The sequence below is a fragment of the Convolutriloba macropyga genome, chromosome 8 (genome assembly GCF_964194025.1).
Source record: "Convolutriloba macropyga chromosome 8, txConMacr16.3, whole genome shotgun sequence".
Classification (NCBI taxonomy): domain Eukaryota; kingdom Metazoa; phylum Xenacoelomorpha; order Acoela; family Convolutidae; genus Convolutriloba; species Convolutriloba macropyga.
Genome location: NC_134475.1, coordinates 3,401,612 through 3,414,629, shown reverse-complemented (window position 1 = coordinate 3,414,629; position 13,018 = coordinate 3,401,612). Strand labels below are relative to the sequence as shown.

At 35.6% G+C, this 13,018-nt stretch overlaps 2 protein-coding genes across 2 annotated transcripts in view; one reads left to right on the top strand and one right to left on the bottom strand.

Annotated features, from left to right (window-relative positions):
- The window catches only part of LOC142344324 (uncharacterized), a 76,728-nt gene extending 75,669 nt beyond the window's left edge, over window positions 1-1,059 (bottom strand). The window contains exon 1 of the mRNA XM_075395912.1: window positions 1,002-1,059. Within this exon, the coding sequence (XP_075252027.1) occupies window positions 1,002-1,059 (58 nt within the window). The remainder of the gene's footprint in view (window positions 1-1,001) is intronic.
- A 22-nt stretch (window positions 1,060-1,081) lies between these two features.
- The window catches only part of LOC142344323 (uncharacterized), a 111,319-nt gene continuing 99,382 nt past the window's right edge, over window positions 1,082-13,018 (top strand). Inside the window, exons 1-4 of the mRNA XM_075395911.1 lie at window positions 1,082-2,557; window positions 5,699-5,851; window positions 6,484-6,673; window positions 9,235-9,389. Coding sequence (XP_075252026.1) covers window positions 1,082-2,557; window positions 5,699-5,851; window positions 6,484-6,673; window positions 9,235-9,389 — 1,974 coding nt within the window. The remainder of the gene's footprint in view (window positions 2,558-5,698; window positions 5,852-6,483; window positions 6,674-9,234; window positions 9,390-13,018) is intronic.

Genomic DNA, 13,018 nt, shown 5'->3' with positions numbered 1-13,018 from the left:
ATATCACTTTTTACCTCATGCAATGCAGTCTGACTTCAAAGCAATCACTCACAATTATTTAATGTCCGTTGTGCGGGCACCCAATTAGAGATTCAAGGACACACAATTATTTTTGACTTATTTGCAGAAAATATTTATTGAGGAAATTTAAAATCATATTGAGGAAATCTTTCGTTTGCTATTATGTGTGACGCATTAACTACCATTTCTTCAATTTTGCCAATAGATCATCATTGTATGCTTAATGCACTGTCATTGGACTTTTTGTTTGGGCTTTTTTTGTTTGTGCCCTCCCCCCCCCCCCCCCCACCACCACCACCACCAAAATTAATTGACTTCGTTGTGATGACAACCCTAAAGGGCGCGTGTTGTATCAGCACATAGCACATAGTAACTTGCTATTTAATGGAACATTTTTTTTTTAATTTGAGGCGTACAGTATATCGGAATTCAATAGGGGAATGGTCCCAAATTTCGCTCCTCGCTCACTTACCTGGCGCATTTGTGGTTGCTTCTGAGAGGTTTTGTATTTTTTTGATTTTGGGTCTTTTTATATTTTCGATTGCAGCCTCAAATTGTTATCCTCCCAATTGTCAAAAAAAAAGAATACACAACTTCATATTTTTTTTAGTTTACCTTAAAAATGACTTAAGTATTTTGTTTAATATTGAATCATTACTTAAAAATGAAATTACAGATTTTGGATTTGTTATGTTTGCCCCCCCCCCAGCTTCTATGTTTGCCCCACCCCCCCCCCCTCCCCAGCTTAGTGGGTTTATATTTTTTACACCCCCAGGCGCGCGTGCTGTTTTTTACATAGTAGCGTGCTATATAACAAAAGATATTTTGTAACAGGGGGCGTAAAAAACACTGGGGTGGGGGCAAAACAGAATAGATCCCAAATTTTTTATAAACAATTGTTATTTCATAGAAAAGGAGTTGTACCAAATCGTTGAGTTTCCTAAACAATTGAAAAAACTATGTTAAAGACAAGTTTATACTGCTCGATTTTGTTTCAGAAGAGACATCACATTCATCGAGTGTTGGCGTATCGACCATTATTCCGTGCGGAGTAACGGGCATGTTCTCGGTTCCTGTCCCTACAAATGTTCAAACGACTCTTATCCCGAGATTCACACCAGGTCCTACTAAAAGTGTTTCTGAAGCTGTCGCAGGAACTGCAAGTGTTTCTGAAGCTGCCGGAGGAAGTGGAAGTGTTTCTGCTGGCGAGGGAGGAAGTGCAAGTGTTTCTGCTGGCGAGGGAGGAAGTGCAAGTGTTACTGCTGGCGAGGGAGGAAGTGCAAGTGTTTCTGCTGGCGAGGGAGGAAGTGCAAGTGTTTCTGCTGGTGAGGGAGGAAGTGCAAGTGTTTCTGCTGGCGAGGGAGGAAGTGCAAGTGTTTCTGCTGGCGAGGGAGGAAGTGCAAGTGTTTCTGCTGGCGAAGGAGGAAGTGCAAGTGTTTCTGCTGGCGAGGGAGGAAGTGCAAGTGTTTCTGCTGGTGAGGGAGGAAGTGCAAGTGTTTCTGCTGGCGAGGGAGGAAGTGCAAGTGTTTCTGCTGGCGAGGGAGGAAGTGCAAGTGTTTCTGCTGGCGAGGGAGGAAGTGCAAGTGTTTCTGCTGGTGAGGGAGGAAGTGCAAGTGTTTCTGCTGGCGAGGGAGGAAGTGCAAGTGTTTCTGCTGGCGAGGGAGGAAGTGCAAGTGTTTCTGCTGGCGAGGGAGGAAGTGCAAGTGTTTCTGCTGGTGAAGGAGGAAGTGCAAGTGTTTCTGCTGGCGAGGGAGGAAGTGCAAGTGTTTCTGCTGGCGAGGGAGGAAGTGCAAGTGTTTCTGCTGGCGAGGGAGGAAGTGCAAGTGTTTCTGCTGGCGAGGGAGGAAGTGCAAGTGTTTCTGCTGGCGAGGGAGGAAGTGCAAGTGTTTCTGCTGGTGAGGGAGGAAGTGCAAGTGTTTCTGCTGGCGAGGGAGGAAGTGCAAGTGTTTCTGCTGGTGAGGGAGGAAGTGCAAGTGTTTCTGCTGGCGAGGGAGGAAGTGCAAGTGTTTCTGCTGGCGAGGGAGGAAGTGCAAGTGTTTCTGCTGGCGAGGGAGGAAGTGCAAGTGTTTCTGCTGGCGAGGGAGGAAGTGCAAGTGTTTCTGCTGGCGAGGGAGGAAGTGCAAGTGTTTCTGCTGGCGAGGGAGGAAGTGCAAGTGTTTCTGCTGGCGAGGGAGGAAGTGCAAGTGTTTCTGCTGGTGAGGGAGGAAGTGCAAGTGTTTCTGCTGGCGAGGGAGGAAGTGCAAGTGTTTCTGCTGGCGAGGGAGGAAGTGCAAGTGTTTCTGCTGGCGAGGGAGGAAGTGCAAGTGTTTCTGCTGGCGAGGGAGGAAGTGCAAGTGTTTCTGCTGGCGAGGGAGGAAGTGCAAGTGTTTCTGCTGGTGAGGGAGGAAGTGCAAGTGTTTCTGAAGCTGTCGAAGGATCTCAGAGCGTGTCTTCAGGTGGAGGTGAAGGATCGACCGTATCTGTTGGTACCGTATCAGGAAAGATTTGTGATGCTACAATGTCGCGGTACATCAAAGAACAGACCCATAACTTTGGGGTTAGTCGCTTATTTTTATCCTTTTACGCTTTTCGTGTAGAGGTAGAATGAATTTTCAATTTGCTTCAAATTCGGAGAGTGTTTTTCAATACACCATATGGAATACAATGTTGACACTGTTTGGGATAAGTAGGATTTTTTTTCTAGCGAACCGTGCTTATATTTATGCCATATTTTTAATTAGCTACTAATTAGTGATCACTTGAAGAAGAATTATTCTTTTCTTGCCCACCTCAAATAAATTTACCTTTTGTTCGCTGAGGGTTACACAAGTACACCATTTGATTCTCAATTTATTATTATTCAACATTTCAAATCTTTTCTAGCTCCACTTTGAATCTTATCATGCAATTTTAATAGTTCTTTGAATTCAATATCATCAATTATATATCACACGCCGAACTTTAAAATTAAAATTTTATAATGAATGAAATGTTTGCCAGAAAAAAACGATAATCTTGAGCTCAAAGGTTTTTTTATAAACCGTTTAATTGCTCTCAATATGCAAAAATTCTAAGCAGCCTGAGTTGTTAAGATTATTGTCAAAAATTTCGGTTTTTACCTAGTTGACCAATGCATTGATGCATTAATCTAATATGAATAATCGGATTTTTTCCGTTTGTGCCCCCCAGCTTAGTGGGCGCATATTATCTGCGCCCCCCAGACGCACGTGCCATATTTTTACATAATGATTTTTTATGTAATGGCTCTAAATGGGGGGCGCATAACGTACTGGGAGGGGGGGCACAAACGGGAAAAATCAGAATAATCTAACAATATAAATATAGATGTAAACTTTGAAAAGAGGAGGTTATTCTCAGTTTAAGTGACTACGAAACGAGCTGGAACGAGCATGCCCTTAACGGCGACTTGATGGTGTTTCTTCTCTTATAAGTCTTTCCAATTTTGCTCATTTTCAGAGCTAACACAACCGAATGTTTTGTTGTCTTGTAATAGGGTAGTGATGACAGCTGTCAGATTCCCAAAATTTTCCCGCTTTTTCGCCGTTTCCCGCCAATTTTATTACCAGTCGTTTGTTTTTTTAATCAAATGAGCAATTATATTAATTTTGAGGCTCTGATTGGCCAATTAAGAACGGTATTTTCTATGCGGCAAAATAGACGGCACAGTTTTTATCAACTAGTATAACAAAGGTCTTCAAGTGGTCGGACCCTCTCCCCCGCAAGGGAGGGGGTGGGTGCGGCCGCGGAGAGGCCTAATGGAGTGCCAACAAACCGCACACTAAAAATAATGTTCCAGAGTACTAATCATTTCTCGAGATTTATTGACCAATTGGAATATAATTGTGGGCTAAATTTCCCATTTTCCTTTGCAGGCTAAACGCCCTGTTGGCCATTTTTTGCAGCACTTGTAAAAGTATAGCAAGTAACCTTCTAAACATCTAAAATTTTGCAAAAACAACAATCCTGTTGCCAAGTTAAAAATGGCATTTTTTCAAATTTTTGATGAAAAGGAATTTTTCATTTTTTTCAGAAATTTGGTTGATTGGTTCATCTATTGGAAGATATAATAGTGCTTTTCAGCGCTTTTCAGGGCTAAAATTTGTAAAATACAAACATATTTAGCGCAGAAAAATTTTTCGTTTGTCATTGCTTGGTGCATGCAGCTATGTTTGGCAACTGGTAGGAGGTGCTGGTGTTGAAATTGTTTTGTGGCGTGCACATGTTTTTCTATTCTTTTTGAAAAACTTTCGAAAACATATCAAAACAAAACATAGAGCCTAAGAAATCGTCAAAGCAGACAAAGAAAATTGACTAACTGTTATGGTTCCTTTTAAACTGGTTCCTTTTCAATATTAATTGTATAATGAGAAAATTTTAATGGTAGTTGAATGTTCAGTACTCCCAAAAAGTTTATCAAAAACAACTTGACACAGCAAGTTATAGAAAATCAAAATTGTGGAATCAATTTACAAATAGACTTGAGCTCACTACCATCACTAATTTAGGACCCTTCACTTTGTTTTTAAGCAGCAGTTTATGAACCGAAACAAAAATGTTTAGTACAGATTCTCGTAGTTTCCACTATTATCGCGTTCTAATTAAAACCAACAGTTGTCAGGTGTAGGTTTTTCTAGGAAATGCAAAATTTTTCTTCTGAAAATGTCTTCTGAGTTTTAGAAGCAGATATGAAGAGCATTTTTCTGTCAAAAAAACTGGTAATCTATAAAAACAGCTATAAAATCCTCTCAATACGTTTTGGAACAAGGGTTTGTGAACAAGTTAGTTCTGAACAGAGACTCTGAACAAAAGCCAAACTCTTTTTCACAGCAACTGTTTGGATATAAGATTGTACAACGAACATGGATACATCGAATTCGAATTTGATTCATCGAATTCATCGAATAGGACAAATTTGATTTTTTAATTTTTTTTCTCGATGAAACAAAAAAATGTGAATTCAATTTCAAATGGTTTTTATAGTGTTTCAATTATTGAATATATATACTAATAAATAACAATGTTTTTACTTCCTGCAAAAACTTCATTTTTAGTTTATAGTTTAAGAAAAAACTTTCTTATTAACTTTTTGAGACAAATTTTAAATTGTAATGTTTTTAAGAGTCAAAGTTTAAATCGAAGGCTTTTAAGAGTCAAATTAATGTTTTTTCTTTTTTTTATTCTGTGTCTTGCTTTCGAGAAGAAACGTACTGCTTTTTTCAAAAAATTGATAGTTTTAATTGCGGTATAATTTTATAGAAGCTGCACAATAATCTCCGAAGCAATAGTGAACTATAGATGGTCCTTCGAAAAGTTTTTTGGACCATTTGCTGCGTGTGGTTCTATACAAATTTAACTATTTTTATTTGATATCTGTATGTTTTCTGTAATTTTACTATGGCAACTCATCGTTTTTAATTTAATAATTTTTAGACTTACTGTTTTTCACCCTAGTTCAGGGGTCGATTGATGAAAAAAGACCGTGATCGGCCGATATGAAAAGAAGATTGGTCGAAGTATGAAAACTTTGGGTCTAAGTTGCTTGCGGCCCTCTCCGTGTAATTAAGGTGGCGAAATAACCCCTACCTGGGAAAACATTCTCTCAACATTGGCTTACATCAATCACCTTTTAGTTTTATGAATTTATGAATGGCTCGGTTATCTAAGTTGTTTATTGCAGACGAATGCAAGAGTGACACTGATGCAGATAGTTCTGGACATATCAGCTGAGGATCCAGACCAATCTGTGGCTCTTTCCTACACGACCGGAACAGATTATTTTGTCCTGGAAATAACTAGCGGTGGTTTATTCAGGGGTGTTCCTTCAACTCCTGTAAGTTAAAAGAGCGAATTAATTCTTAAAATTGGTTAATTCTTTTCTATGACCATTAAACAGTAACTAAAGATTTGAGTCTTTTCTGTATTGTACCCCCAGTTTAGTGGGCATAAAACTTTCACACCCAAAGTGCACGTGCTATTTTTACATGATAACGCTATTACAACATGATTTGCAACTGGGGGTCATAAACGGCATTGGGGTGTTCGAAACAATAGATGCCAAAAAAATATTGCCGCATGTCACATTGACCGCCTTAAGTATACTCAGAACATCATTTTGCTTATTTGAATTAATAATGGTTGATACAAGCGTTTAAGATAAATAAATCAGTTCTCAGTTTTGCTAATTTTTTGTGTTGAATTTCGACTGCTTCTCTTTGATTCATTTTGTTTCGTCATTTCTTCTCTTAACCATTGAAGGTTTGTTTCGGGCGAAGATCCTTAATAGTGCCCGGGCCGAGGATTTTGCCGAAAAATAACGGGGAAAAGAGTGTAAAAATAAGAGTGGAAAAGGCTTTACACCCTTAATCTCGCTTAATAACGGTGGACTAGGGGTGGACACCTCGGCCCGGGTGCATAGATGTTCTCTAATGAATTGGGCACTTAAAAGTACCAAATTTATTTTAGGGCACCGTAGTCTGGATTCCAACGAGTAGCATTCCGTTGAATCCCGATGATCTCACTACTCGTAATGTCATGTTTAACAATGGACCTGCTTCTACGGAACCATACGAGATAACAGTCGAATCGTTCACAATCAAAACCAAGGGATGTCTTGAAACCACAATTGAGCCCAACTTCATTTCATGCGAAAAACGTAAGTAAATAACAATAGCAATAAACACGCGTTCCCTCCCCGTACTAAAAAAATAAGGTAAATTTACCTGAAAACACCATTACTTACCTGAAACGTTAAAGTAATTTTATCTTACCTTAACTAAAATTTTACATTAAAAATTAAGAGGTCACTACCTTAAATTTTACCTGAATTTTTACTTTTACCTTAACAGTTAAGGGGTTTTTAAGGTAAAATTTAAGGTAGAGCCCTCTTAATTTTTAAGGTAAATTTTAAGTTAAGGTAGTGTAAAATTACCTTAACGTTTCAGGTAAGGTACTGTTTTTTTAAGGTAAAGTTGCCTTATTTTTTTGTATGTCGGTAAAATTTAAATTCCACGTTGACCACCAGAGGTATGTAGTACAACAGAAGCAGAAATTTGTGCTCGAGTGTTTTCATTTTTCATTCTAAATCTTTATAGTGGTCTAAATAAAGCCCCCGATTTAGGAGGCGCAACAAACCATCATTATTAGTGCTATCAACTTATAATCACTCACTGCTCTGTTCAAAACTGTAAAAAAAATTTCACGGGTAAGTAAAGACTTCGATAGAAAGGGCAATGACTACTCATGCTTGATAGTAATTCCTACAGAATTTAAACAAAAAGTTGTTATAGTAATACTGTTGATCTCCCTATTACGCAAGACTATATGACACAATTGCCTGGCACCATATTTTACAATCCAAAGAATATTTATTGTATTGTGCTCTGTCTTTTTGTAAGATGTTTTTTTTTACACTTTCTTGACTTTGAGCTTTTGATTGGGGATAAACAGGAGGTAACTCCCAGTGGTTAATTAGAGACCCTAAGCTGACTTTAGTAGTCTTGTAAGTGCTTGATGGCCTAAATTTTTAGTTTTTGGGCCCAATGTGGTTCAAATTTCAACGTTTTTAGTCATCTTTTGATTTTCTTATATGGGTATCAAATTAACGTTATTCAAGTTCTAGTTAAAAGTTTTTTGAAAGCCATATTTTTTGTATAATTGATTCTTGTGCTATACGTGTTAGTAATTCAAAATTGATGTCAATTTTTGCTATTTTTTCAAGTTTTTTTGAAAACGTTTTTTTTGGCTTTTTGCTCTCTAGGGGCCAATGAAACTCTTTTAGGGCTCGAAATTGCGTTACTGGATAGTTTCTAGAGACAACGAAACGGTTTTCAAGATATTCATATCACGAATTTAAGCGATTTCTTTAGTAAACTTTTGAAATTTACAAATTTATTCAAAATTTTTGTCAGACTTTTTAGTTTATCAGTCTTTAAGGTTGAGTTTATCTCTCCAGTGAAGCCTTATTTTACTTGAAAACTGGCTTGAACGGAGGTCAGAGACAAAAAAGTGGTTCTGAAAAAAGATTAATGTCACGGAGTTTTAGCAACTTGCAAAAAATTTGCAATTGTTGTCCATTTTTTGAAAACATTGGTCATTTTTACAAGTTTTTCGATCTTTAGAGACCAATAAACCCTTAGATATTAGTTTCATGAATTTTAGGAATATTAATATTTTTGTTTTCTCCAATTTTGTTTTTCTGTTTGTGTGGCTTTGATCAATTGAACTGATAGACAGGCACTGTAGTTTCTAGTTTTCCAGTCAATTCTGTAGATTATTTTTCAGGACTTGTTCAGCTATGTTTTTTTCAGTTTGAACATTTGAATTGTGCCTGAGAAAGAAAAAAGAAAAAAACTTTGTTTGCTGTACAAAGATTTACATACAAACACTATCGACAAATAACAAGATCACGGAGATCTAATACAATCTGCCCAAAAATAAAATTATGAAAAAATCATTCAATTGTATGAATAAATTAACGATATTTTCGATCTAGGCATTTAATTAAAGGTGAGAATAATTGCTACCGCTAACTGACGTAGTTTAAATTTTTAGATTAACCTCTGGTGTAACGTTTTTTTGGCACAAACGAATTCAATTTGATTTTATTGCAAATAATTTTTATATTTCATATTTTTCAGCATTTTCTAGCATTTTTTGTTCGCAGGAACAAACGGAAAAGATCGGGATTTCCAGTAGATAGACTCTTTTGGTGACACTTGAATGTTCACCATGAAATCATGTATTCTCTTTCAAAGATTGTCAATGAACTAAACAGTCTTTTTAATTAAATGATGCACAAATAAAATAAATTAAAATGTTCTGGGGTTAACTTTAGTTTAAAATTGTTCGAGTATCTCTAGGTTTAAATAAAACTTTTTTTGATGATCAAGCGTTTCGAAATAACTTTTCAGCTAGAGTCGAGGTCATAAATAGTGCAAAATAACTCACATGTGAACGAACCAATGTCTTATCTGTTTTTTATGGTCTCTAATTGTTTCTAAAGATGTTTCTAATTATCCGCCATTTTGATCTGCTATCATCTGATCACAAGCAATTTTGGTATACCAAAAATGTGACTTCAACACAAATTATTAAAAGAAACAAAAAATTTATAAAAGTAAATAAAAAGGAATTTATTTTCCAACATCCAATAGATTCTGTATTGCCCCATCACGTTGCGCGGTATTTTTATGTCATGTCATTTCTCATTTCTAGCTTCCTCCGCTGGAACTTCAACTGAATCTTCGTTTTGCAACTATGACGTCAGCAGTGATGTAAATGGAGCATCCGACTTCGTGTGTTTGAAGGATCCCGGTAACAATCTCATGACAGCTGTCTTCTCATTCGAAGACACGCTAGGAGAGGACGGTGTAAGTGCACCTACTGGCATTAAAAATTAACACCCCTCATAAGTAGCTATAATCACAGCACATAAACACATACACATAGTAATATAGAAAATAAACCTGTAAATTTATTTGTATATGAGTAGCAGCTAACGCACGATGAGACAACATCGGATGCAATCACATCAGAAACATAATTTTGATCCATAATTGACCTAAATAAATTCTGCATATTGTTCTGACTCAAATTCTGACTTAAATAGTTTGTGTTCTGCAAAATATCTTTGTGTCATGTAAAAAATCTCAATGTTGTAAAAAAAACGATTTCCCATGCTTATGCTAGGAAATTAACATAAGAGTAACAGCTGACATTCTCTATGAGTTGCCATGAAAGTTTACATTTTAAAATTGTAAATAAAATAGTATTTGTTCTTAATGTTTTTACATTTCACTTTTCTAGCTTGACTTTTAGAGTCAAAATTTTAATATAATATGAATATGACACTATAGGTGATTTGTTGACATTTTTGTTTTTTTTGCTTTTCTTACAGCTGCGAAGCTGTAAACTGGGCGTAGCTATATTGCGGTGCTCTTGGTTTTTACGACTCGAAGAGGAGTATTGGTTTTCTTAAGGTTTTTTTACCGGGAGTACTATTCGTTCAGACGCTGTTTTGACCTAAAAGCGAAAGTGAGTAAAATTGCCGCGTGAACTAATTTTTTCTGAGCGAGAGAAATTTTCTGATCATGCGCTGCGTTTAGTGAATGACTTTTTGACTTTGAAAAGTAGTTTTTGACTGAATGGCGCATATAGATAACCGTTTCTAGCCGTTTTTTCATCTAAGTGGCCCAGATTTTTTTGCTTGTAATTTATTTTCTTTGTTGAAATAATTTTTATTCGATGCTATATTGAAATTTAAACCTCGGAAATTGATGCCACAGTGTTTTGCAGAACCTGAAAATGCGTTTCAAATTCAAAATTGGCACATATTTCTTGATTTTTTAGTTAATTTATGGCTTTTGCTATTAATTTCTTCATTTTTGGATCTTTCAGTCGTCTTTTTGTCAAATATCATTTATTATGACAACTTCCGTTTGATAATTCATATAATCAATGCCTCTTTCTACCTCGATGTAATTTTGTTTTATAAAATTGTACATATGCTTATCCGATTTTGGTAGTTTCTTTCAAATTTTTGTCAGATTTTTGTTTGTTTTTTGGTTTTCATTACTAGAAACTCTTTTAGTGCAACATGAGGTACTTTAATTTCTTTTCAATAAAAATTCGATCATTTTTTGGCGTTAAGTTTTTGAAAAGCAGTTAAAATTTTTTTCATGAATGCATTCTTAAAAGTTTTTTTGACCATTTTTTGCAAAATGTTTCAATGTTTCGTATGTTTGAATTCTGCTTTTTCTTTGTTGTTCGAAGAATGGACCTTTGTCTCGGATGACTTGTTTTTTCTGAGTCTCGAATGCTGAACAATGAAATGTATTCGTTTTTCTTGATTTTTTTAAAATTGATATTTAACTTTCAAAAATCAAAAATTAGTATTATTATTACGGTGTTCCTTGTATGGTGTCCATATTCTTCACATTCTAGTTTGTATCCTAGCAACGACATTTTTATTCGTTATGTTAATTTTTTTAGTTGTTAGAAGAAAGAATGATTTCAGCTTTTTCTTAGAGTTTCGTCATTTCTTTGGTTTGCAATTGATTTTAGTCTTTTCTTTGGTTTGCAACATAAGGCAGTATTGAGAGTTTGCTAGAAAGCATTTTCCGAAATTTCCGTTTATTGTTTTTTATTGCGTTTTTCTCCGGCCTTGGTTTTGTTTTTGAACAATTTTTTGCCTTTGAGTTTTATTCTGTTGCTTTTGTCTTTTCTTTGGTTAATTTAGTTTTTTAATTGGTATGAAATCTTGTTTTCTAGCGTATATGCAACAAGGCCGAAGTATGTGTTGTTTTTTCTTAATTGCAGTCATTGGAAATCTAATTGTAGTGGTTTTCTGATTCATAAATTTTAGCAATCTTTTTTTGAAAATTCTAACTAAGTTTCTAAGATTATTATCTGCCGTTCGCTTTCGCGATCTTTTTGAGATTAGAATCATGAATTTTTTGAGTGCAATTGATGCCTTCTCAGTTTTTTCACCCTATCAGTATTTTGACCATTTGAATTATTATGAGCTTTTCTTAACATTGTCAAACGTTTTCAATAATATAAAGTTTTGCTGCATTTTGTTTCTCTTGGTGACAGTGGTTAAAATTTCACCAATTTTTAGATCAGACTCGGGGAGGTAATGAGTTAATGGTTTAATACAAAAAGTAATGGCTTCTGCTGCAATTACGGTAAGGTTTTTTGTGAAGTTTTTACGCTTCGAGTCGCTTCCGGAATTCTTCCGGCTATGTTTTTTTGTTTCGTCGTCTGACGCTCTTTTCCGTTTTACATTCGTTCATACAGCAAAGCTGAAAAAGTCTGTGTGACTTCTTCCACTCACTAACGGAGTTTCCGCGCGTGACGTCATTTCTCACTCTCTTTAGCAAAAGTTTTTTGCGTGATTAGATTTGATCATACTTGACTTACATCACTCAATAAATTGACTTCTGCACTTTAAAACTTAAGTTTAATTTGAATTTGTTTAAGGTCAAAGGAACTCATATGTGCAGTAAAGGTCCCTAATAAGAGGCTTCTGCGGGATGAATCTTAACAAGTTTTATAAATTTATTATTGAATGTTTTTTTACCTAGCTTTTTGAGAGGCGTCAATTTTTTTAAATTTAGACCTTTCTCTGTTTCTATCTCTATTATACGGCACGCAGGTCTATTCGTTCGCAGCTACTCCGGCAATCTGCCGGCTATGTTTGTACTTTTAATTAATTCTTGTGTGATTTAATTAAATATACCCTACTAGTTTAAATCTTTAATAAATTCAGTTTTTTAGTGTCACATTACTGAAGCAAATGTTTTTGATAAATTAAGAAAAAATTGTAGAAAAAGTCTGTGTCACATTTTTGGTTACACACTTTTCGCGTATACTATTTTTCTATGTGGCCATGTGGTTTACCCGATCTTCTCTATCGATTTTTGAACAGCTGAGTATTGTTTGTTTTTTTATATCAAACAAAAAGCAGTAATTTTTGCATTCAATTAACCTTCAAATCGTGCTTAGATCTACAGGTGGGATTTTTTTCCCGACACGTTAGTCTTTTATCATAAAGTTTTTTATCTGAGCGTTGCACCCCCAAAGTATAACTCCTGTTCCAATCTGTGACAACATCACCGAGCACTTTAAAGAGGAATAAGAGTTTCTCTCTTTTTGTTAGTCTATTTATATTGATTCAAAAGCTAAATTGCTTTCAACAAGTTTTTTTACATACTCAACAAATTCTCTTCAAATTATTTAAGAATGCTCTAGAAACATTTTTTATCCTGAGAAATCTTTCTTGACTCAAGGAAAAATGGCACCGGAGTGCTAAAGACCAATGGAGCAAAGGCAATATATACAAAAATATTTAAGCTTAAGATCGATTATACGCTTATGCACAATTTTACGACGTGCAGAAAATTTACAAAACTTTTGCGCAAAAATACAAATATACTTTGATTAGTATAATATGATTAGGGATGTTTGTAATTTTTCTAATTCAACTTCACAATTTTAT